Source organism: Pyrus communis, chromosome 1 (genome assembly GCF_963583255.1).
Source record: "Pyrus communis chromosome 1, drPyrComm1.1, whole genome shotgun sequence".
In the NCBI taxonomy this organism is placed as follows: Eukaryota; Viridiplantae; Streptophyta; class Magnoliopsida; order Rosales; family Rosaceae; genus Pyrus; species Pyrus communis.
The window spans coordinates 18,484,993-18,509,669 of NC_084803.1; the positions used below are offsets into that span (position 1 = coordinate 18,484,993).

The 24,677-nt window shown below is 37.1% G+C and overlaps 3 protein-coding genes across 4 annotated transcripts; 2 read left to right on the top strand and 1 right to left on the bottom strand.

Annotated features, from left to right (window-relative positions):
• The first annotated feature begins 3,519 nt into the window (after positions 1-3,519).
• On the top strand, positions 3,520-14,191 carry LOC137732643 (uncharacterized). Of its 2 annotated transcripts, XM_068471945.1 has the most exons (10): positions 3,520-4,401; positions 4,820-5,446; positions 5,621-5,910; positions 6,520-6,655; positions 6,782-6,924; positions 7,909-8,017; positions 11,570-11,943; positions 12,089-12,447; positions 12,541-12,740; positions 12,877-14,191. In XM_068471945.1, the coding sequence occupies exons 1-10, from the start codon at positions 3,849-3,851 to the stop codon at positions 13,737-13,739; spliced, it is 3,654 nt and encodes a 1,217-aa protein (XP_068328046.1). In that variant the 5' UTR covers positions 3,520-3,848; the 3' UTR covers positions 13,740-14,191. The 2 variants fall into 2 exon arrangements, with proteins under 2 accessions (XP_068328046.1, XP_068328053.1); XM_068471952.1 differs by lacking the exons at positions 11,570-11,943; positions 12,089-12,447; positions 12,541-12,740; positions 12,877-14,191 and adding exons at positions 8,501-8,835; positions 9,106-9,759 and having other exon boundaries at positions 3,521-4,401.
• On the top strand, positions 10,560-11,099 carry LOC137740629 (probable disease resistance protein At5g66910). The gene has a single exon (XM_068480467.1). It carries the CDS (start codon positions 10,560-10,562, stop codon positions 11,097-11,099), a length of 540 nt encoding a protein of 179 aa, XP_068336568.1.
• Positions 14,192-14,524: 333 nt separating the features above from the next.
• On the bottom strand, positions 14,525-15,232 carry LOC137717563 (secreted RxLR effector protein 161-like). Its single transcript, XM_068457005.1, has one exon. The coding sequence runs from the start codon at positions 15,230-15,232 to the stop codon at positions 14,525-14,527; it is 708 nt and encodes a 235-aa protein (XP_068313106.1).
• Between the last annotated feature and the right edge of the window lie 9,445 nt (positions 15,233-24,677).

Here is a 24,677-nt window from a genome sequence, read left to right on the forward strand (position 1 = left end):
GTAACTTGAATTTTGGCTCTGCAACTTAAAAGGTAGTTGACTTCGTTTTGGAAAAATTTCCTGCAGATAGTTGAGCATTTCAAGGAATATCCTCTTGCTATTAAGTGTGGGGAGATTGCTTTTCGGGCAGGCTATAGAGACAAGGGAAAAAAAGAGTGCTTGAATGGTCTAAAGGTTTTTCTATTCTGGATTCAGAAACTGAATTTCATTTTTGCCTTGAACGAAGCTTGGATACCGTGGATAAGGAAATGGTTGCCATCATGGAAAGTTTTTTAGACTAAGGTTCATTTCCGGAAGACCAAAGAATCCTTGCTGCTGCCCTCGTTGATATCTTCGCAGAGTTATATGATCCATATACAGATATAGAGTGCATCGCAAACCTCTACGAGCTCACCAAACGAAGTCTAGCTAATCTTTTCCTAACAAGGTGTGCGTGCTTATTATTTTCTCTTGTATGATATCTTCACTCTATTTTCCCCTTTATATTCACAACTACTTGCTGCTAATAACTTGTTATTGCAATACGTTGGATGAAGAAATCTCTTCTAAGAAACTTAGTTTTGATCATCAGTAGGAAGGAGAATTTGGATGGGGAGGGTTACTATAGTGAACACTTTGTTACCCAGCTTGCTGTTCTGAGGGAACTGGCTATCTACAACACAAAAAAAAAAGGGCTGGTAGAACAAAGAAAAAGACTGACTATTGACATATGTGGAGACGATCTTCCAAAATAGTGGTGAGAACAGAAACATCAGCCGATGAAGGCCCGCTTAGTATCCATAACAACTGGCTGTTCCATCTCCCCCTTTTCTGTTTAGCAATTATGTAGACATGCACAAATATATAGTCATTCTTGCGCACACACGCACATGCATGCACATTAAGTCTAAATAGTACTTTCATTTTAGTTTCTCCTACCCATGCTCACAGTTGTTACTTTGCAGATGAAGGTTGTCAACAAAATGGCACAACATGCAAATGCCAGCAGCTGAGGTTTTAGTCTTGAATTTTAAGACACAGATTTATGCCTTACCCAAATCCGTAGTGAACTTGGATGAATTGAAGGTTGTGATATTACAAATTATGATTTCCTGAATTGAGCAACTTCCAACTTTTGAGTTCGTTACCAAATCTTAAGAGAATCAGATTAGGACGCATCTCAATTTCTTCCATAACCAAGAACCAGAAAAATATCGTTGTTCATGTGTAACATCGGTCAAACTTTCATCAACTATTCCATCTCAATCTCATCAGCATTCCCGAATCTAGAGGAAATGAACATCTACTATTGCAGTGATTTAATTGAATTGCCTGCTCAGCTTTGTGATCTTAGGAAACTAAAGAAGCTCAATGTCACTGTCATAAGCTATCTGCCTTACCTGAAGGGATTGGAAAGTTGGAAAATTTAGAAATGTTGAGGCCAAGATCCTGCACAGAACTGTCAAAGCTTCCAACCTCGATGAAGAACCTTGGAAAGGGAAACTTTCTCGACATATCTGATTGCTTCAGCATCAAGATGTTGCCCTAAGACATAGGTGAAATGAATAGTTTAAAGAAGATCAACATGAGACAATGCTCAAGGTTGCAAGAGCTGCCTCCATATGAGTCATGGATCTTGAGCAGTTAGAGGAAATGGTTTGTGATGAAGAGAAAGAGATGCCTTGTCGTGTCTCAACAACATAAGGATAACCGTGGCCAAAGAGAATATCAACCTAAATTGGCTCCACAAGACTCAGTTCAGTGAATGTTTCTCTTTAACCTCTGTGACTAGTGTTACATTATCTTCCCTCACCTTTTCAGTTTTCGCCTTTTGTTTCGTAAATAGTAGTGTGAGATATTGCAGGGTAATATCATTGTAGTTAACTGGGCAGTATTCTGACAACTTTAAGAAATTTTCCAAATTGTGAATTTTTTGAAGGGAAATTATATTTATATATACTAAAGCTTTTTGATTATGACAAGTAAAAAAAGAATGTGTGGATATCACTCCATTAATTAAAGTCTCATGCGCAATGTTGGCGGATTGACTTTTTTGGCTTAATATAGCTTTTTGATTATGAAGATAGCGTTTTCTAAAATTGGTCTCTTGGAAGTTTCTGGAGACACTATAATTTTTGCAACCCATCCTTTTGGGCTTAATTTGGAGTTGATTTGGTCCGAAAATGTAGAGCATCCTTGAGTGGGTATATTCTCCATTATTGAAGAAGAATGTATTTCCAAAGTTATCCTAATTATTTAGTTTCCTAGTTTTAATGTAAAACTTGTCTAGAAATGATTTAATTGTAGTACTATAAATAGGCTTAGCCATGCGTTAGGCTTTTCTACGCATCACTTGGAGAATTTTTTGCTACAACTTTTGCATTTGTACTTCAGACTAGAAGGGTGTTTTTCTATCTTTCAATCTTAATGATATTTTATTAGGATTTCAATCATGAATATGTGCAACTAACTTTCTTTTTTGCTAGGACAAAACTACTAGTCTTAGCACGAATATGTAGTTTCTTTTTTATTTCTCAAGAAGTTATGCATGCATACTTTAAATTATAGCACACTGTGTTTAATTTTTAAACCATCTATATGTCTTAATGCTTAGCTATCATTAGAATGTTTAGAAAAGTAATTGGATGCAATTTCTGTTGGAATGCCTTTTGAAATTGATTAATGCTTTTTGTAATTGATAATTGTAATTTCACTTACGACGAATGTCATGTCTTAAGAATTGCATAGTTTTTCAAAAGGTTTTCACAAAACTTAATGAGTCTTATATTTTTAGACTTGATCTAAATACCACAGACCGATTGCATGTTAGATATACGTTCTGGCTTGAATGTCATAAGTAGTATGATTAGAAAAACCTAACCTTCAAAATTAAATGTGTTAACTAATCAGCAATTGATATAACTACATAAGAATGTTAACCGCAATTTCTTTAAAACCTTTGTTTTTCTTATTGGCAATTTTAATTCTGTCAGTTTAGTTAATTTTATTTTCTTGCAATCTTGGTCCTTTTTTTTTTTTTTTTTTTTTTTTTTGTTTTGTCAAAGAATCTTTGTTTTATTTCGCAATTTCAAATTTTTTCTAAATATTGTGTTGAATTGGTTTTATATACAAGTTATTCATATCAATCATTGTAGAGACCGACCTTGCTTGAGCAATATATATTACAATTATCTTATTCTCTTACAAGTATTTTATAGGTGTTTTAAACTCTTTTCACATGTGATAAAAATCTTATCAATATGCCATGAAGACACAAAATTCGCGTTTGGTGATATATATTTTACATTTCCAAATTCCTTCGTTGGAATGTTTGTGGTCCAAAAAAATGCCTCCATGCATGTGATCTAATGTTTTTACCCATGCATATTGAGTCTAAAATCCTCTCTCTAAATCATTGTGAACCTTCCTGTCTTATCATTTAGACCTACTGAACGTTTTTTGTGTCGACGAAAGATAGGATAGCTACACACAACACGGGAAAAAAAAAATATATATATATATATATATATATCAAACAATGGTCCCTCATAAAAATCTGAAAGAGATTCAACAAAATACCAAACTAAAAGACGCGAAAGAAATTCAACAAAATACCAAAAGAGAGGCCAATTTACTTGGCTCTTCAGCTCCAGCTTCGTCCGTTGACCTCTGCTGGCAGCCTCCAGGGACCAAGAGGTTAAGTGAGGAGGATGGGGGTCTCGTCTCTTCCACCGTTCATGGCGCCTCCTCCTCATTAGCAAGCGGAGCCATCCAATTCGCCACCGTATTGAATAAGGTTGGCCAAATTTTAGGTTGCAATCAAACACAAATATTTCTAATTTTGCTGTATTGGGAGTGCTTTGGTAACTATGGCACTAGAATTTATTGGCGGAACACTGTTTACGCTGCTCTACGACGGCGTTAAGCAAGCGATGAGCAAGAGCAGCACCTTTAAATCCCTTCTGGGAGACCTCAAATCTACACTAGACTCCCTAGTACCCAGAGACATCCAACAAATTGAAGAACATAATGTGGAATTGGGTCTCCCCAACGACGAAATCGAAAGTCTTAAATTGCAGATGGAGGAAGGCGTAAAGCTGGTTGTAAAGTTATCGAATTTTCGAATGTGGAACTATTGCTGTTTGTATGATTATGCTGACCAAATTGTTGAGTTGGATAGGGCTCTCAAAAGATTGCTGCAAAAATTGAAGATGCAGGAAGCAAGGGATGTGAAAGAGGTTTTATTGTTGTCGAGGCAAAACCGAGATAAATTGGATGAAGTGAACAGAAGACTGTTGGATATACAGAAATTACTGCAGCAGAGAGCTGGGGAAGGAGGGAGTGGCTTGGAGAATTTGGTTTCCGGAAGTAGTACAGAAACCGCTCCGCCGGAGCAAACTCAAGGGAATGGTGGGGAACAAGGTGAGTTGATTGGAACTAAATTTATAGACATGCTTGCTGCCGATTTTCTTTTGCCTTTTTTGGAATATAGCGTTTGTTGTAGCAATAAGCATTACTTAATATTTAGCTAATTTTAGATCAGACATATGGTAATTAAACCCGATCATCTGATATTGATTTTGCTTTCATTGAATATTGACGCCCATGGCTAGCAAGAGCTTAAGACCCTTCTTTGATAGTAGCATGTAAGATTTTCGACTCCCTTATGAAACTTGTTCGTTGATGTACCCGACGATAGACTAAACTTGCAAATAGAGAATGACTAGAAACACACAAGATATATACTGGTTTGGCAAACTTTTTTTCTTTTCACATATCCTGAACTTTTGATTGAAACAGTTACTAGTTTTCTTATTTTGTTGGTGTTTTAATTATGCAGTGACATCTTTTGATGGAGGAGCTTCTCTAGAAGCAGTGTTTTTGGCTTTGTTTGACGCTGTTATAGGAGCAAAGGACAAGACTGTGATGTTTAAACCACTATTTGAAAATCTTATATCCACCCTAGAATCTTTAAAACCATTGACTGAAGAGGTAACAAAACATAAGAAGATACTAGATCGTGCAGAGAAGCGACTCGAAGATTTTAGAATACACATGGAGAATGGTGTAGAGCTCATAGACAAGTGCGCCAAGGATCACTTGTGGGCCTGCTGCAAACAGTATAAATACACTGACAGGCTTCTCAGATTGGACGAATCTCTTCAAATACTGTTAAATATACTGAAAGTGCTGGTAGCAAGAGATGTGAAGCAGACCTTTGCTTCAGTGCAACATATAGAGGCTGTGATCAAGCAAATTGAAGAAAGTGGTGTGCTTCAAGATCAAATTCAAGCTAGAGGTCGGAATGCATTACCTGAATCTTTATCACCTACAGTTGGATTAGATGTGCTGAATGTGCAGGGAACAAGGGATTTGAAGGAGGCATTGCTTTCTGTCGGGGATAAAAAAGCGGTTGCTGAGAAAATTGAAGGGAGTGGTGTGGTACAGAACCAAAGTGAAATTGAAGGTACTGCAGTACATGAACCTCCATTCTTACAGTTGGATTTGATATAGGAGTCAAACCAACATAGCCATGGTAATTCTGGTATTTTGATGTTATAGATTCTTTTTAGAACTTATTTTGTCATATAACTGAATTTTGAGCTTTATTTACAATTTATAATGGATTTGTCGTGTCTAGGATTGCGTCCAAGTAGCAAACTGTTGACTATCTTGGTGCCTTCAACTTTTCGGACAGAGGGTGAGATCGTGCAGTCCTCCAATCTGAAGGCATTCCGATTTGATAAACTGAAAACAGCCACCAGGAACTTCCATTCTGATTGTATTTTGGGTGAAGGACATTTAGGTTCTGTCTTTAAGGGGTGGGTTGATGAGAATTCACTAACAACTACCAAGCCTGGTACTGGCATGGTTGTTGCTGTGAAAAGGATTGACCAAGAATATCTGTGGGGGGATCACAGAGAATTGTTGGTGAGTATCACTTCTATCATTTGATGGCCTAAATGCACTTTCCTAATGCATTGTTGATTTGTTTTTGCTCAAAGTCCCCTGTGGATGAATTGTCAAGTTTAGTTAGAAAGACTGATATAATTAAACAGTCTTGATGAATATTTTGTTAGAATATGAGCACATTTGTAGGTGTACTTTGGCCAGATATTTGAGCTCAAATTGGTTTGAGTCTTATTAGAAGATGTTTGGTTGTCCTAGTTTATAAAGGATTGAGACCAGGAATGGGTCATAAATTACTGGCTTATATTAAAATTGGGAGACAATGTTGGTTTCCTACAAGAATTCTAATTGGAGAATCATACGGATTGTATGTCTATATAACAGAGGTCACTGCTCTCAGAGTAAAACTGGCTCATAATTGGACTTAGACCTATTGTGAGTCGAGCATGTTGTTTTTGCAAGAGAGAAGAAGCTTACTATTGAAGTCAGCTATGACTTCACCTTCTTTGATCTTTAAAGGTCAGAGTATTCTTACATTTTTCTCCTTAATAGTTGTTACAAATAGATAGTCTTACACGTAACATTTTTAGAGAATCATTTATTAATTTTGTGGAGCCTCTTGAACAATAGGCGGAAATCAGCTACCATGGGCAGCTGCATCATGAAAATCTTGTGAGGTTGATTGGTTACTGCTTAGAGGATGACCACCGACTATTGGTGTATGAATATATACCTTGCGGAAGCTTGGATAGACATCTATTTAGCAGTGAGTTATGAACTTCCTTAACTCTTTAGCCATTTGATCTTTAAAATCAGCATTACCGTTGCTAAGGAGATCAACTGTTTCACTACAAAGTATAATTTAGATACCTAAATGTTGTTGGTGGAACAGAGTCTTCTTCCTCTCAACCACTTCCGTGGAACCTTCGTATGAGGATTGCCCTTGGTGCTGCTAAGGGTCTAGCATTTCTTCACAGTGCTGAGAGGAGAGTGATGTTTCGTCACTTCAAAACTTCTGATATCCTGCTGGATTCGGTAAGTGAAACTTTTAGCACGGTTGTCTCTGAAATTATACCTTTCAATTAAAATGATTTATGAAATAGAAAATTCAATTTAGTCCTTGAAAATGGGTTTTGCAAATCAATTTGGTTGTTTCGTTGTATTTATGTCAAAGTATCTATTATTGTGGGTCTTGCACAACCAATCATATGGCGCCATGTAAATCAATCATAAAAACCAATTTTTTAAAAGATTAAAAACTAAAACTAAAAAAAAAAAAAAGAAAAAAGAAAAAAGAAAAAATAAACATCGTCTTCTTCATTGAGACACGCAGCCTCCCAATTCATCTCCCCCGTCCGTTGCCAAGATTGACGGCAGTGAGAAAGCCATAATAGCCGATTGGACCGGACATGAAGTCGATGCAGATTCAACATGAGGAGAAGATTGTGAACTACCACGACAGCGACGAGACAAGGCTTTTTTTTACCCTCTCTCTCGATGAAGCTGAAGCCCAATCTCCTAGCCGATGAATTTGAGATCCCAAGCTTGTTACCTGTTGTTTGGTTGCTGGGAAAATCTAATTGATTGGAATCGCTTGAAAAAGATCTCCAATTCTCCACCTGAGTGAGAGATGAAGACAACAATGTTGTTCTTTTTATTTTTATTTTTTTTAACACTTTTAGTTCAACAAAAAAAACCTGTATTAATAAATAGTTTTTTATAGTTTATTTACATGGCGCCATATGATTAGATAGGATGACCTACTCGGTGCCACATCACTACACTAACAGAAAAATTGACGGAAAGACAACGGAAGGACTAAATTGATTTGGGAGATCTATTTTTAGGGACCAAATTGATTGATTTTTTTATTTCAGGGACAATTTTGATTGAAATGTCCAATTTTTGGGAACCAACCGTGATAAAAACTCTTTTAACTATTTTTTTTTTCTTTTTTCTTCTTCTGGAAGAGTTAGTGTAGATTTGCTCACACATCAAATTTTAATTGAAAAACAACAGATGAACAATGCTAAACTTACAGATTTTGGTCTGGCCAGGGGTTGGCCAGCCGGTGTTAAAACCCATGTCTCAACAAACGGGTATGCAGCTCCTGAGTATATAGCCACAGGTACTTTAGTTTACAGTATTGAGTTCACTTACAAAAGCAAACTACCCCGAAAAGGGGGAAAACATGTGTACGTTTTGAATGGCCATGTTCTGTTTCTTGCAATATTATGTGTTTGCGCCATCAACTTCATGTATTATTAATCAGTTCAGTTCAATTTGACCACTTAAAACAACATCCAAAATATTTTCAGCTGAAAACTAGAGCTACGCTTCCATCATCTTTAGAATAAAAAGGTGATTGTTTCATGGATTAGGACATTCTCCATCCTTTATTTGCATTACAGATAAGTGTTGTAGGTTAAAATTGTATGGGAACAAATTGTTCTACTTAGATTATACTTCTAAGAGGCTTCGTCTCCACCACTCTTCACCTTCACCAGTGTTGCAGCTACCACAATGCATTATTTTATCTTAGATTTGATCTACAATGCATGATCACTCCCTTCTGATCCTTTTTTTTTCTTCTGTACTTTTGTTTTTTTAGGTTTTTTAACTGCCAAAAGTGATGTGAATAGTTTTGGGGTTGTTCTGCTCGAAATGTTGTCTGGCAGACCAGTTGTGGACAAGAATCGGCCATCCAAAGAACACAATTTAGTTGAATGGGCCAAGCCTTACCTTGCCAGCAAACGCAAAGTTTTCAAAATTTTTGATGCTCGTTTTGAAGGCCAGTACCCTTCTAGTGATGCTCGCGAAGTAGTTAAACTAGCAATTCAATGCTTAGCAGACGACCCCAAGTCTAGGCCAAACATGAACGACGAGGTAAAAATATTGGAGCAGCTTCAGAAAAGTGAACCTTCCCTAAGTGCCGGCTGATCAAAGGTAAGAGCTCTTGTACTTACGAAGATCATTCGAGAAAGGTGATTCCTTAGTTGGCAATGCACATATGTATATGCTTATTTATGCCTCAGAAGAGGGTAAAGAAATAACGTTTGAGCATCCACACACATTAATGAACTGTGAAGAACGAAGTAAGAAGATTGAAAGGGTAGACAGTTCACAATTTTTTCATCTTCATGAAACCATTTAGTTGATTTTCAACAAGTAATCAAATAATAGTAATTGAATTCAATTTGGACAATTAAATTGCAGATTATCAAGCGCTGTAAGGGATGCTCACTTGCCATTGCATTGGTCAGGAGATCACTTCGCGGTCAGCCATTAGAAATCTGGCAGAAAAGAGTAGTGGAATGGTGCAAGGGTTCGTCTAGTCTTGTTTCTGACAAGGATTTGCTTGCTTGCCTCCATAGCAGCTTAGATGCCTTGGATAAAGAAAAGGCTATCATCAAGGAACGTTTCCTCTTAAGGCCATGATCCTTCATCAATGAGTGTTGGTGCAAAGTCTCATGTTTGATTTTTTTTCTTTCGTAATTTACTTCTATTTATGGTTTATGTGTTTGTAAATAACATCGCAGCACTGTAGAATTATTGTAACTATTCTTTATGGAGAGAAAAAAAAATGTATTAATTTATGTAATATGTGGGATTTCTAAGCCTTTCTATTGTTTTGTGGGTGATTTGTCCGCAGTGCAAGTTTCCCGGAAATTGCATATCATTTGGCTTTAGATGCTGTTTGTTTCCTTCTTTTTCTTTTATGCTTTTGCTTGTTTACGTCGGCAATATGATGTAATAAACTCGTCAATGTGGCCCTACTAGGTTGTTTCAATGCGCTTTCCAAATTGGGGCAGGATCTTTTTCGGATCCTCTTTGTAGAAATTGAAAATCAATTAATGATGTTCATTCATCGTACATCGTACGGTTAGTTTTCGTTAGTACTATTTATATCCAATTTAAAATAATTTCTAACCGCACGATATACGATAAATAGACACGATTGATGGATCATCCGGATTCCCATAAAGATGATCCGTATTCCTTCCAATTTATACACCAACCAAGTTTTGCAAATAAAATTTTCTTTTTTCATTGACCATGAATATATATATATATATGTATGTGTATATATATATATATATGTATGTGTATATATATATATATGTATGTGTATATATATATATATGTATGTATGTGTATATATATATGTATGTATATATGTATGTGTATATATATATATATGTATGTATGTATTCTTGCTTATCTTCTCTTCAAGTTGAATCATTTTGCTTTGTGTTTGGTTTTGGTTTTATTCTTGCTTATCTTCTCTTCAAGTTGAATCATTTTGCTTTGTGTTTGGTTTTGATTTTCTTGATACGTTGTTTTCTTCTCGGCTACCAACTCAACACTTGAGAGTAGCCTTGCCTATTAACACGAGCTCGAATCCCTCTCCCTGCAGTTTAGATTAGTTGAAGGCGAATTAGCGCTTGTATAAAAAGAAAGCAGTCTCTCCCTGGTTTCAAATGCATTCATGAATCTGTGATCCAAAGAATTGCCCTCTTGTTTTAGAATTTAGATTTCAGAGCTGGGTGATTGCTGTTGTCGTTGTAATTATGGAAGCGGCGGTCTTTACGTCAATTATATTGCCTGCTGCAAAAAAAGCATCTGGATTCCTGTTTGGTGCCGCCAGAAAGGCGCATAAGACGGCTAAGATGTTTCCAGAACTCCACAACAAGCTCAGTTCGATGCTAACGTCTCTAGAGTCTCGGAGACCATTGATCGCACAGATAAACCAAACCGGAACCAATTCGGTTCCTGAAACGTTTACAAGGACAATGGAGGATGGCAAGAAGCTGGTCGAAAGGTGCAACAAGGTTTCCCACGGGATGTGGAACATATGTGAACAGCGTAAATATGCGAATAAAATTATGGAATGGGAGAAATCTTTTCAAATACTCTTGCCTCAGCTGAATTCTGCAAATCTTGTGGCACAAAATCAAATCCAAAACCTTATTACAACTAGGTATGCAGTTCCTTACCTTCCATCCGATACGCTTCGGCTGGATGCACAATTGGCTGAGATCAAGATGAAATTCCTTACGGACAACGCGCCATCAATGCTTGTGCTCACTGCTCCGCCAGGGTGTGGGAAAACCTATATGGCAAAAATGCTTTGTCATGATCAACAAGTCAAAGGTATGTCTATAAGGTACCGTTTGGTACGTGGGACGGGACGGAACAGAGTGGGATAAGGCGTTCCGTCCCACGTTTGGTGTGCCTAAAACGGATGGAACGAGCTGTTCCACGGGACGAGTTTTGGGTGAATTTTCGTTCCACCTCATCCCCTGGAACAACACGTTCCACATCCATGGAACACAAAATTATAACCTCTCCGTCTCCTTCTTCTTCCTCCTTGTTTCCATCCGAGGGCATCTTTACTCCCACTCCGTTCCGTTCCGTCCTGTCCCGTCCCGTCCCATTCCGTTCTGTCCCGTCCCGTCTGCATACCAAACGATACCTAAAGTTTTTATGCGTTGCGGCTAACATTTTTTAGATGCGCATACTCGATGATATAATTGATTATGCGCACTTACAGTTGTCAATGTGTGGTCGATAGTTTGTCCGCAAGAACATCTAATCACAACTGCTACCTATGTACTAATGATATCAGTTATTTTCCATCTTTTTTTCTTCTAATTAGTAATGTTGTTTTCCTGGCCAGCTAAATTCAAGGACAATATCTTCTTTACCACGGTTTCCGAAAACCCCAACATTGATGTCCAAGAATTCTGCCAACATGCCGGATTCAGGTCACCTGCTTTAGAAAATGAAGAAATTGCGGCTGGGCAAAATCCTTTCCTATTAATCTTGGATGATGTTCCGTCTACATCAGAATCCCTTCTTCACGAGTTTAATCAAATCAACCTTTCAGATTCCAAGATTTTGGTGACATCAAGATGCCATTTTCCGAAATTCGGGTCTCCATATGAATTACAAGCATTGAGTAAAGACGATGCACTGACTCTTTTTTGTCGTTCAGCATTCCCGCCAAATACTAGCTTCAACGAAGCTGATTTTCAGGAAGAGTTGAATGAGGTGATTTATTAGTTTGAATTTCTAACATACATGCTTATCAAAAATATAACTTATTACACAAATCACCCATGCACACAAGTGAACCCGTAGATTTTACCATATCTGTAAATAGTTATTCACCTTATTTGGGAAAATTGGGCTGCAGATAGTAAACCACTGTAAGAAATTTCCACTTGCCATTACAACGATAGGAGGGTCGCTTTGTAATCAGCCTATAGAGAAATGGAGACTCAAACGCACAGAATTATCTGAACGTTCTATTCTTGAGTCAGAGGAAAGTTTGCGTGTAGCCCTCCAAGGTTGCTTAGATGACTTGAATAAAGGAATGGCTACTGTCAAGGATTGTTTCAAAGACCTTGGTTTATTTCCCAAAAACCAAAGAATCCCCGTTGCTGCCCTCCTTGATATGTGGACAGAGTTATATGAGGGAGCAAATGATAACATGTCAATGGTGAACCTCTATGAGCTCACCATCCGCAATTTGGCCAGTATTGTAATCACAAGGTATTCAAACCTTACTTTGATAACTAATTCACTATTGTGATCTGCACGTTTCAGAAATTTCTTCTGTGAAACTAAATTTTGGATCACCACCAGGAATAAGGGTATGGATGGCTACTATGGTGAACACTTTGTTATCCAACATGATATGCTTAAATTGCTATCAATCCTTGAGAGTAGTGAAGACCCGATAGGACATAGACTGATTATAGACATACGTGAAGGGGAGCTTCCAACATGGTGGACGGAGAAGCAGCAGAAAACGAATAAGGCTCGCTTGGTATCTGTCTCAACTGGTTGGCATCTCCGAACTCTCTTTAGAAAATAGATACGTACATACATACATACAATCATGTACTACAAGCTCACAAACATAATTTCACATTAATTTCTCCCCACAGTGTCATCATATAGCACATTGTTTATTTGCAGGCGAATCGTCTTCAACAGAGTGGCACAACATGGATCTACCAAAAGGCGAGGTTCTAGTTTTGAATTTTCAAGCAAAGAACTATGCCTTACCCAAGTTCATGAAGAAAATGTGCAAGTTGAAGGTTCTAATAGTCACAAATGATGGCTTCTCACCTGCTAAGCTAAGCAACTTTGAACTGCTGTGTTCTTTATCTAATCTAAAGAGACTAAGATTAGAGCGTATTTCAATTCCTTTGATAAGCAAGGAGAGCATTCAATCAAAAAAAAAGAAGAGCATTCAATCGAATAGTCTAAAGAAGATATCTTTATTCATGTGTAACGTCAGAGAAGCATTTGGAAACTCTTCCATCCAAATTTTTGAGACATTCCCACACCTAGAGGAGTTGCACATCGACTATTGTAACGATTTGAAGAAATTGCCTGCCAAGCTATGTGATCTTATCCGCCTAAAAGTTCTCAGCATCACCAACTGTCATAAGCTATCTGTCTTGCCTGAAGACATCGGAAAGCTGGAGAATTTGGAAGTGTTGAGGCTAAGGTCCTGCACAGACTTGGAAGAACTTCCAGGCTCGATTGAGAAACTCAGTAAGTTGTACTTTCTTGACATATGTAATTGTTTCGGCATTAAGGAGTTGCCCGAATGCATTGGTAAGATGAATGGTTTAAGAAAAATCAACATGGCACAATGTTCAAGATTGAATGAGCTGCCTGTGTCAGTGTATGATCTTGATCAGCAATTAGAGAAAGTGACATGTGACGAAGGCGCAAGAAATTTATGGGAATCTGTCTTATCAAATCTCGACAAAATAACGGTGGCTAAAGAAGAATTCAACCTGAATTGGCTCCACAGACCTCAGAATTGAGAGCTCTCTTTCCACAGTAAGTATTGGAGCAAATGTCCTGTGTGTGATTTGTATGGTTTATTCTTCCCTGTTTCTCATTTGGTGTTTGTATGAGATATTGCATCATTCCACTGTCTTGGATTTCCCTGAGTTTCTTCTCCATATACTGTTGAAATGGTACTAGGCCATGATCTTTTTGTTTAATTTCTTGAAGGTTTTAGCTTTCAAGAATTGGGGATTCGAAGAATAAGAAATGCAGAGAGGCAGAAGTGAGAGAGTAATTTTTTTTCATTGTAATTCATACATCCAAAACCCTAGCATATAGAAGGCTTGGAGTGGTCCTATTTTTCAGGGATCAATCTCAGTCCTCTAGAGCATCAGGAGTTGTGATCCTTTCACTTGGGAATGGATCCAGCAACACAATACATTCAAGGGATGAGAACAAACACAGCTGTTCATCTTTCTTGAAATTGTAACTCTACTAGCCGTTGGATATTTAAACATAACGGCTAATATTAAAAATAGAAACTTCCATCATCTTCGATTTCTTCAAGTTCATCTGCAAGATTTGTCATCCGTAGGTTGATTTCAAGTCTGTGAGAAGCTTAATTCTCAACAGCCTCTCCTAAGTTGCTCACTGGCTTCACTCCAAGCTTATGCCTCAAGTAATTGAATATTTCTCTAGGTAGTGCCTTAGTAAAAATATTTGCGAGTTGTTACTCACTTCTGCAAAACTTCACATTAATCGCCCCTTCTTGTAATGCTTCTCTAATGAAGTGAAACTTCCTATTTATGTGTCTAGTTTTCTAGTTGAAGACAAGGTTCTTCATCATAGAAATTGTACACATGTTATCACAAAATAAAGGTGTTGCATCAGTTTGCATTTCCTCAAAATCATCAAGAACAAATCTCAGCCAAATTGATTGAGCAGTTGCTTCTACTGCTGATACATAATCAGCTTCAGCAATGGATAGAGCAACTGTGTTTTGCTTCACAGACGCCCATGAAAACACTCCACTCCCAAAGCTAAATGCATATCCATAGGTGCTTTTGCTATCAACTTCACTTCTTACCCAATCAGCATAATAGAAGCCAACAAGAATTGTTGTCTTGTCTTTCACATATTCAATTCCATAATTTATTGTACCCTGCACATATCTCAAGATTCTCTTTGCTACTCCAAAATGCTTCTTTGTAGGACATTTCATAAACCTTGATAGTAGACTAGCAGTATACATCAAATTTGGTCTAGTTGCTGTCAAATACAACAAGCTATCTACAATCTTTCTATACTTGTTTTCATCTACCAACTCACTTCCATCCACATTCTTGAGTTTTTCTCCTATAGGTAATGGAATTGACACAAGCTTGCAGTCTTCAAGACCAAATTTCACCAGGAGTGACTTTGCGTACTTACTTTGATGAATGAATACACCCTTATCAATTTGTAGTATTCCCATTCCCAAGAAATGGTGAAGCAGCCCCAAATCAGACATCTCATATCTCAGCATCATTTCTCTTTGAACTCACTGAGTAATCTCTCACTACTTCCAGTGTATACAATATCATCAATATACAATGACACAATGAGCAATCCTCATTCTTCATCAGATCTTGTATATAGTGTAGCATCACTAGTGCTTCTCTTGAACTTACAATTAATCAAGTGGGTATCAATCTCACTATATTAGGCTCTATGAGCCTATTTTAAACCATATAATGCTTTCCTTAGCTTGTAAATCTTATGGCTAGCATTCTTTAATTCAAAGCCTTTAGGTTGCTCAGTGTACACTTCTTTAAGCACTCCATTTAGGAATGCTGATTTGACATCTAACTGAAATAGCTTCTACCATTTTTGTGCTGCAAGGGCAATGAGAGTTCGAATTGTGTCCAACCTTTGCCATTGGGGTAAAGGCTTCATTATAGTCACTACCAGGCTTTTGAGCATAACCTTTTGCAACAAGTCTAGCCTTGTGCCTTTAGACAGTTCCATCCAAATTCAACTTGGTTTTAAGCACCCATTTAACTTCTATGATAGCCTTATCTGCAGGTCTATCTATTAGATGCCATGTGTCATTTTTCTCAATCATTCAATCTCAGCATTCATAGCCTCTTGCCAAGCTTGATCATGTGCTGCTTCTTAATAGTTTTCTGGTTCAACAACGCACATGTGACATCTTACATATATTTCATCCAAGCTTTTCATCTTCACATGTGTTGAACTAGGAGTTGAATTTCGACTTTGAGTTTCACTCTTGAATTTTCACCTTGAGTTTCACTCATGCTAGTGGATGAACTGGCATAACTTAAAATTCGTTAGGGACTCTAAGTAGTTTCAACTTGAGTTTCATAATTTGAATTTTCCTACATATCAGTACCATACACATCATTTCCCAAGATAAAAGGTATTGAGAGTGTTTCAACTTGCCTGCATTCCCAATTCTAAGACCGATCTTCATTGAACACCATACTTCTGAAGAGGATAATTTTCTTGGATTGAAAGTCATAAACTCTATAGCCTTTCTCACAGCAGTCATATCACATGAAAATGCCGTTGCTTGCCTTTTCATCAAATTTATGCCTTAGTTGTGATGGAATATATGTGTAACATATGCAACCAAACACTTTCAAATGCTTTATGCCAGGTTTTCTACATGTGAAAGCTTCAAATGGGGTTTTGTCTTTCGCTGCAGTTGGAAGACATCTATTTTGCAAATACATTGCAGTCCCAACTACTTCAGCCCAAAATCTCATAAGAATGTTCTTCTCATCCATCATTGACCTTGCCATTTCTCCAATGGTTATATTTCTTCTCTTAACAACTCCATTCTACTGAGGTGAGTAGGCAAAAGTTAATTGCCTCTCAATTCCTATGTTAGAACAAAAATCTAAAAACTCATGAGAAATGTATTCACCTCCTCTGTCGCTTCATAAATTTCTTTAAATTGAACCCACTTTGCAACTCCACAAAAGCTTTAATTTTTTTAGACACATTGAACACTTCAAACTTGTTTCTAAGAAAATACACCCTACACATTCTTGAAAAATCATTAATGACTGTGATGAAGTACCTGTTGCCACCAATAGATTCATTCTGCATTGGTCTACACACATCTGTGTACATAAGCTCTAGTGGATGACTTGTTCCCCATGCTTTCTCTTTATCAAATGGTTCTCTATGCATTTTTCCAGAAACATAGATTTCACATACTTCCTTCATTTCAGTATAGTTCAGGTAGACCAAGCAACATTCCCTCTCTTTGCATCCTTTTTTAGATTACCAAAGCTCAAGTTATCAAGCCTTTTATGCCATATCCATATTCTTCTTCAATTGATGCTTTTCTTGCCACTGAAGTTATGGATTCTAGAAACAATGGAAAACATCTAGTTCCTGCCATAATTACCTTGGCTACCACATTCTCAAGGTTGCATTCATCAAAGATTACCACCAAACAATACATAGTAACCATGTTCCATCATTTAACCAACACTCAATAATTCATCTAGCCCTTGAACCAACATAACTTCATTTATGAATCTTTTCCCATGCTTTGTATCCACTACTAGTGTTCCCCTCTATGTTGCTTGTACCAAATCACCAATTCCCATTTTAACTTTGCAAGTAACTAATCTATCAAGATTCAACAATAAGGGACTCTTAAGATGTCATGTAGTTGCTACAAGCACTGTCAACAAACAACATTGACCTGTCTTGAGTGATTGAGGCTGAGTGACAAGCATAAAACATTGTACATGTGATTACATCTTCCTCATTTGCATAGTTAGCAACTTGCTTGTTATTGTCACAGTCCTTTGCAATATGCCCAAATCTATTACACTTACCACATATTGGTTTACCCTTGTACCTGCATATGGCAAAGTGACATTTGTCACAAATTTGACACTGTGGTTTTATTGTTCCTTGACTGCTACTACCCTACTCGTTTTGAAATGTGATGTTGTTCTAATTTCCACTGCTTTGGTTGTTCCAACCAGAGTTACCACTGTTATTCCAGTTGATGCTTGGTGACTAGCTCTTCTTTTTCTTTTTTTGTTGCCATTTTTGCTTATGTTTGCCCTGTGCACTTTATAACCTCCACTAGCATTGCTATTGTTATTTCCTCCAATTTTCAAACTACTAAATGCTCTCTCAGTCCAAAGAACTTGTCTCTTTCATCATGTAAATCCTTCATTTTGTCATAAACTTTGACAGAGGCCAGCACTTCCTTAATTCTTATAACATCAAGGTCTATAGTCTCCTCTATTATAGACATTATAGATTTGTATCTTCTACTTAAACTCATCAAAAACTTCTGCACAATTCTTTTCTCATGCACATCTTCTCCTAGTGATTTCAGGTTATTCACTATTTAAAAAAACCTAGCCAATTAGTCATCTAAAACTTCACTATCTTGCATTATCAAGTATTCAAACTCATCTCCAATGGTTTGAAGTTTAATAGCTCTTACCTTTTTGTCTCCTCTGAACTCCTTCCTCAGAATTTCCCAAGCTTCTTTTGTTGTCTTCTCATTCCTAATACGAGGAAACAACTCATCAGAAATTGCCCCTTCAATGAGACATTGACCTTGGCATTTTTTATTTTATCTTCCTTTGAGATGGCTGGTGCCTCCACTGGGATTTGAACATTTTCATCTTCATCATCTTCTGAGGTTTCATTGCCACGAACAAGTTGTGCATGAGTGCCAAGCTCGACCACATCCCATAAATCATGTGCTATGAGAATGGTTTCCATTTTAACAGCCATGAAATTGTAGTTGGTGTCATTAAACTGTGGATTTCTTAATTCTCCACCTGATGAACTCGATCCAACCATTTCCTTTAATGCAAGAAGCAAGAACCACAATAAAGGAACCACCTTTAAGGTTTTTTTGGGTTTCCTTCGACGATGGATTTCACTTACAGTATCACGCCCTTCTTCGGAATCAGACCTACAACTCTGATGCCATGTTGAAATGGTACCAAGCCATGATCTTTTTGTTTAATTTCTTAAAGGTTTTAGCTTTCAAGAACTAGGGATTCAAAGAATAAGAAATGCAGAGAGGTAGAAGTGAGAGAGTAATTTTTTTTCATTGTAATTCATACATCCAAAACCCTAGCATATATAAGGCTTGGAGAGATCCTATTTTTCAAGGATCAATCTCAGCCCTCTAGAGCATTAGGAGTTGTGATCCTTCCACTTGGGAATGGATCCAGCAACACAATACATTCAAGGGATAAGAACAATCATAGCTGTTCATCTTTCCCGAAATAGTAACTTTACTAGCCATTGGACATTTAAATATAATGGATAATACTAAAAATAGAAACTTCCATCATCTTTGATTTCTTCAAGTTCATTTGTAGGATTTTTCATCTGCAGGTTGATTTCAAGTTTGTGAGAAGCTTAATTCTCAACATATATTGATTAAGATTTGATGAATATTTGATTTTTTTTTTTTCCTTCTTCTTCGGAGACGAGAAAAACCCTCTAATGCCTGCCTTTTTTCATCACTTCCCTTTTTTCCCCTCCATGTTTCTCACATCTTTTAACCATTTATATATACTGGCTAATGGGTGTGGTCTCTCTATCACTTTGTCGATGAGAGCCTTTGTATTTGTGGTCACTATGCCGATGTAGCAGATATGGCCTACTACTTGATGAGAGCCTTCGTATTTGTGGTTGCTCTACCAATGTAGCAGATATAGCCTTCTCCTCAACCTCACATGTAAACTAGCGGTTATGTCAGGTATAAAGGTTGTGGTTTTTTGTGTCGTTCTGCTAGTCCGAAAGAGGAATAAGAAATACTCAAAACCCAAATTGAGGACAAAAAACTCGTCCGTAAGTGGTCCAGAATTTGTATGGGGGCATACTTTACAATGTGTATAAAGGTTGAATTATTCGAATCCCTTAGAAAACAAATGGAAAGTTATATAAACTAGGAAACCAAATCGGCAAGAAGGCGAGGAAATTCTCGTGTTCGGCAATGATTATAAAAACAATGGTCCAGTGCAAAAAACTACAGGATTAATTCAAAACTGACAAGTAAATAAAGGTAAAAAAAGGTTTAAGAACAAAAATGAAGGGTGTGGATTACCATGTGTCTAATAGAATATCCACCACTTACCCCTCTCATCGTCAGATTAACAATTAAAATCAAATTTAATCCATAATAGACAACTAGGTTTGTAAAATATATGACATAGACAAACAAACAAACTTCAGCCTCCTAGGAGAGTGTATAAGATGATATAGCATTGTTGACCTTAAAAACTACTTAGCCTATGTGGCACACAGGCTGAATAACTAATAAGCTAATTACGTCATTCGGTTGAATACAGAGGGTGTTAACTCGTCGACCAAACTCGGCCAGGGAGTGAATGAATGTTGATGTGGCGTTGGGCGCACTAATGACTTCTGAATCTTGCGACTGTAGCCAAAGAAGGAACACATTTCAGCCTTCGGGTTCTAGAGCCTGAAGACAAGGCTGCTAGTTCTGCGAAGTTCAATATCAAATTCGGTTTTCAGTGTGCTAAATATCGTAACCTAGTAACACCTCACTTCGCCAAGAAAACTAATAAAATGACCTCTTCCAACAAGGACTCAAGGAATCCTCGCTGACCGAGACTTAGATAGATAACCAGTTGTATTGAAGTAGTGTTGTTTATCCAAATTGAAGGTGTTCCTCGGTCGACTGATTCTATAGCTCTAGTGCTGTTTATCCAAACTAAAGATGTTGTTGTTTGCCAACACAGTGTTGTTTATCCAAACTGAAGGTATATTGGCCATAAAATAAAAATCTCAAGACGTTTGAGAGTTTTCACGTAGAGTGAGAATTTGTGCAAGGCAATTTCATGTGTTGATTTGGAGAGGGCTTAAGTCATGCATGTCCCTCTCCTTTTATAGTAGCAATTCCCCATGGCCGAAATAGAATTCTACTCGAAGTTTAATTCCTTGATCAAATCCATATGGGCTTCAACCAGTCATGAGTCATGCAAGATTATGAACCTAGCTTTATTATCACCCAAATTCAACCCCTGATTTTCGATATCTTTTCCTATTTGGAACATAACTGGCGTCTGGGGATTTTTGTTCTTGTCCATCAAATCAGCAAGGAAATTCTTCAAGAACCACGAGTGGTTCTTTATCTCAAAAATGGTAATTCTCTGTTACATGAATGCACATCCGTAAGTACCCGCACAATAAAACAACAACAAATAAAGGACAAGAAAGAAAGCTAGCTTTTTATGTTCTCGACAAATAGAATCCTCCAAAAGCAACAACTTTCAAGATGTAAGAAGTCCATTTATTCCTCCAGTTCTGGCATTAAGTGCTCAATAATGGGAAACTGTTGAAAGCTTCCATGAAAAACACAAAGTTCTAAAAGACGCTAGGCGCTAGTCAGGCGGCAAGCTGGGGCATAGCGCCTAGGCGGCTAGGCGGGGCTTAGGTGGGTGCCTAGGCGGACTAGGTGGATTTAGGTAAATCTATTATATTTCGTGTAAATAAGTGTCTGTTTATATTTAAAATATATATAATTTCATTATAAACTACAAAATAGAATGACATATATATTAGAAAGTATTGGAACATAATGAAAACATGGGGAACATGCATATAATGTGTATCATTTAAGTATTCAACAAGTCTCTTACAATTTATTGAACAAAATAAAGTGCAAAATGAAAGTTATCTATTTTCTGTCTAAGTGAGTTGCAACCTAAGCGGGTGCCTAGGCGGGTCTGGGCAGGTTAGGCGGGTGCCTAGGCAGTCTAGGCGGGCACCTCAGTAGGTCTAGGTGCCCTTTCTTAATTTTCAAACGCCTAGTCATTAATCGAGGCGATGGCCAACTGCCTAGCACTGCCTAGGATTTTTAGAACAGTGGAAAAACATAAGGGTTCAAAAACACCCATGAATAAAAGCAGTGAAGTGACAAGAATATATATTATATTTTTCGATTCGGTACAATAGTGTGCCATTACCAATTAGCACAAAAAATTTGGCACAAAATCAGTATGGTACTGTTGCCAATTCAGTTGGCATGGTAATTTGGCAAAAAAATCTACTCCTAATTTTATGTACTTGTATTAGCATTGAGCCTTTGACTATAAGATATATGGTTAAGACCATTTATCTTGTTTTTGTTTAGATGTTGTTTGGACCCAAAATGATGTTTTTGGGGGAGCCCATTATCACTCTCTATCCAATAAGAAAGGCATCAGGAATCTCAAAATATTCTCACCAAGGGCTTGGCCTAGTGGGATTCGGCCGAAACCTATTAGAAAATGGTTTCATCTGGATAAGGGTGAGTGGCCGAATCCTAGTAAAATAAGGAATCCTCAGAAGCCAGTTATGTTCCGAATAGGAAAAGATATTGAAAATCAGGGGTTGAATATGGATGATAATAAAGCTAGGTTCAGAATCTTGAATGACTCAGGACTAGTTGAAGCCCATTTGGATTTGATCAAGGAATTAAAGTCCGAGCAGAATTCTATTTCGGCAATGGGGTATTGCAACTATAAAAAGAGAGGGACATGCATCATTCAAGCCATCTCCAAATCAACACACAAAGTTGTTTTGCACAAATTCTCATTCTACGTGAAACCTCTCAAACATCTTGAGATTTTTATTTTGCCTTTTTCCCACCAACATACATTCAGTTTGGATAAACAACATTGTGTTGGCAACTGGCAACATCTTCAGTTTAGATAAACAACACCAGAGCTGTAGAATCAGCCGATCGAGAAGCACCTTTAGTATGGATAAACAGGCTTGCTTTGAGATTGACTAGTTATCTATCCAAGTTTCGGTTAGCGAGGATTCCTTGAGTCCTTGTTGGAAGAGTTCATCTCATTAGTCTTCTCGGTGAAGTGAGGTGTTACCAAGTTACGACCTTCGGCACATTGAAAGCCGAATTTGATATTGAACTTCATAGAACTAGCAACCTTGTCTTCAAGCTCTAGAACCCGAAGGCCGAGACGTGCTCATTTCTCAGCAGCAATCGCAAGATTCGTAAGTCATCAGCGCGACCAGCGCCACATCAACATTCCTTCACTACTCAGCCGAGCTCGGCCGATGAGTTGGCACGTCCCATATTCAACCGAATGACATAATTAGCTTATTAGCTATTCGGCCTGCACACCATGTAGGCTAAGTATTTTTTAGGATCAACGGATGCTCAGAATGATACAAGGTGGCTCTTGCAATCAAATTGTTGTTGAGTCAATGATCTTTATTTTGGTTGGTTAGGTTAATTAGGTCAACTTTTTTAGGAGATCAATGGATATTTTTCATTGAAACATTCATGGTTGCAGTGATCCTGCTAAGTTTCGTGGATCTTCAACGCACTTAATTAAAACTATATCCAACCCTTAGGGCTAAAATTCAAATTAAGAAAAGAGAAAAAAAAAAGAGTTGCTCAAATTTAAGCCATTGGAACGGCTCGGATCACGAGATTACATCGTGGAGCAGACTCAAACGAATCAATGCTTGAGCGCTCTTATATATATATATATATATTATTGATAGGATAATAGAGATGACTATTATGGGATTCTTTGGTTCATTCCACAAAACAAAAAGGCATCCAACAGTCTACTATATCCACACAAAGCATATGCCATACATTGGAGATCTTAGACCAACATCAATCCATTTTAGTTAGCTGCTCTTGCTCTTGGTCTGATTATATATGTGAGAGCTGGACAACTGCAGACTGTGGTGCCAATGTGCCCAAAATGAGGGTATTAGGGGTTCGAGAGAAACGAACAATACTTACATTTAGACCTGGCATTCGTGTCGTGTTTTTCGTGTTCGTGTTGTTTTCCTGACATACCCGATACTTAACGGGTCGTGTCATGTAACATCCGTTAAAGTAAACGGGTATTATGACCCGACCCGAAATCAACCTGTTAATATTATCAGGTAATATTGACCCAACCAGTTACCTGTTAAAGAAAATATATTCTAAATCAATTAATAATGAAAATGAAAATCATAAATGTGATTAAATCATATGGCTCTTGTTTAAGTAAGGTTTTAAATAGTTTTTTAATTAACATAGAAGTGTGAAAAATATATAAACACTCGTAATGACAAATTTTACAACTTTTGTAAAAGGCTCAACTCCGAAATTTGCTACTATAATCACATAAACTATAGATCTAAATTTAATCGTTGATTGTCGTTTACATTTAAATACGTTCCATTCTTCTCACCAAATTTTATTTTTTCAGTTTATTTTTATTTTTTAAACATGATTTCTTAAAGAATGTAGGAAGATAAATGGTTTAGATCGTTGGTAGTACATTCAGAATTTTACTATTAGTGAAAATATTGCTTGAAGTTTATAATGTCTTTAGAAACTTTATAACCTCAACTTATACTTCAGTTAACCGTAAATACTAGAATGTGAAATCAACGATCCATACCGTTAATTTTTTCTACATCCGCTAAAAGACTTTTCAAAAAAGAAAACTAAAAAATGAAATTCGGTGAGTAGAATAAAGCGTAAACGACAATTGACTATTGAATTTAAATCTCAGGTTTATGGATTATGGTGTCAAATTTCGGAGTTGGCCTCTTTATGAAAGTTGCAAAGTTTGTCATTACGAATCATTGTATATATATATATATATTTTTTTTTTTTTTTTTACATTTTTCACACTCCTACAATAATTATTATTAATTTTGCACTCAAATAAAAAGACACTATTCATGAGATTTAGAGGGTTTTAAAAATCTAAACAACCATGTAACCATCGTCTAAGCGTAAAAGATTCAATCGCAAGCGTGCTTTCACATTTTTCAGACTTGTACATTAATGATTATGAATTTTATTTATTTTGAACTCCCCTAAAAATACTATTCATGAAGGTTTGTAAGGTTTTAAAAATTCAAATGACGATGTATCATCCTCAAAGTATAGATGATGAGATCACGAGCGTTGCATATTTTGGCTT

Coding starts and splice junctions, on each gene's coding strand:
- LOC137740629 (XM_068480467.1), top strand. CDS start 10,560: ATGTTTCCAGAACTCCACAACAAGCTCAGTTCGATGCTAACGTCTCTA.
- LOC137732643 (XM_068471945.1), top strand. CDS start 3,849: ATGGCACTAGAATTTATTGGCGGAACACTGTTTACGCTGCTCTACGAC. Junction 5,447..5,620: donor GAACCAAAGTGAAATTGAAG/GTACTGCAGTAC, acceptor TGTCGTGTCTAG/GATTGCGTCCAAGTAGCAAA. Junction 5,911..6,519: donor GGGATCACAGAGAATTGTTG/GTGAGTATCACT, acceptor CTTGAACAATAG/GCGGAAATCAGCTACCATGG.
- LOC137717563 (XM_068457005.1), bottom strand. CDS start 15,232: ATGATGCTGAGATATGAGATGTCTGATTTGGGGCTGCTTCACCATTTC.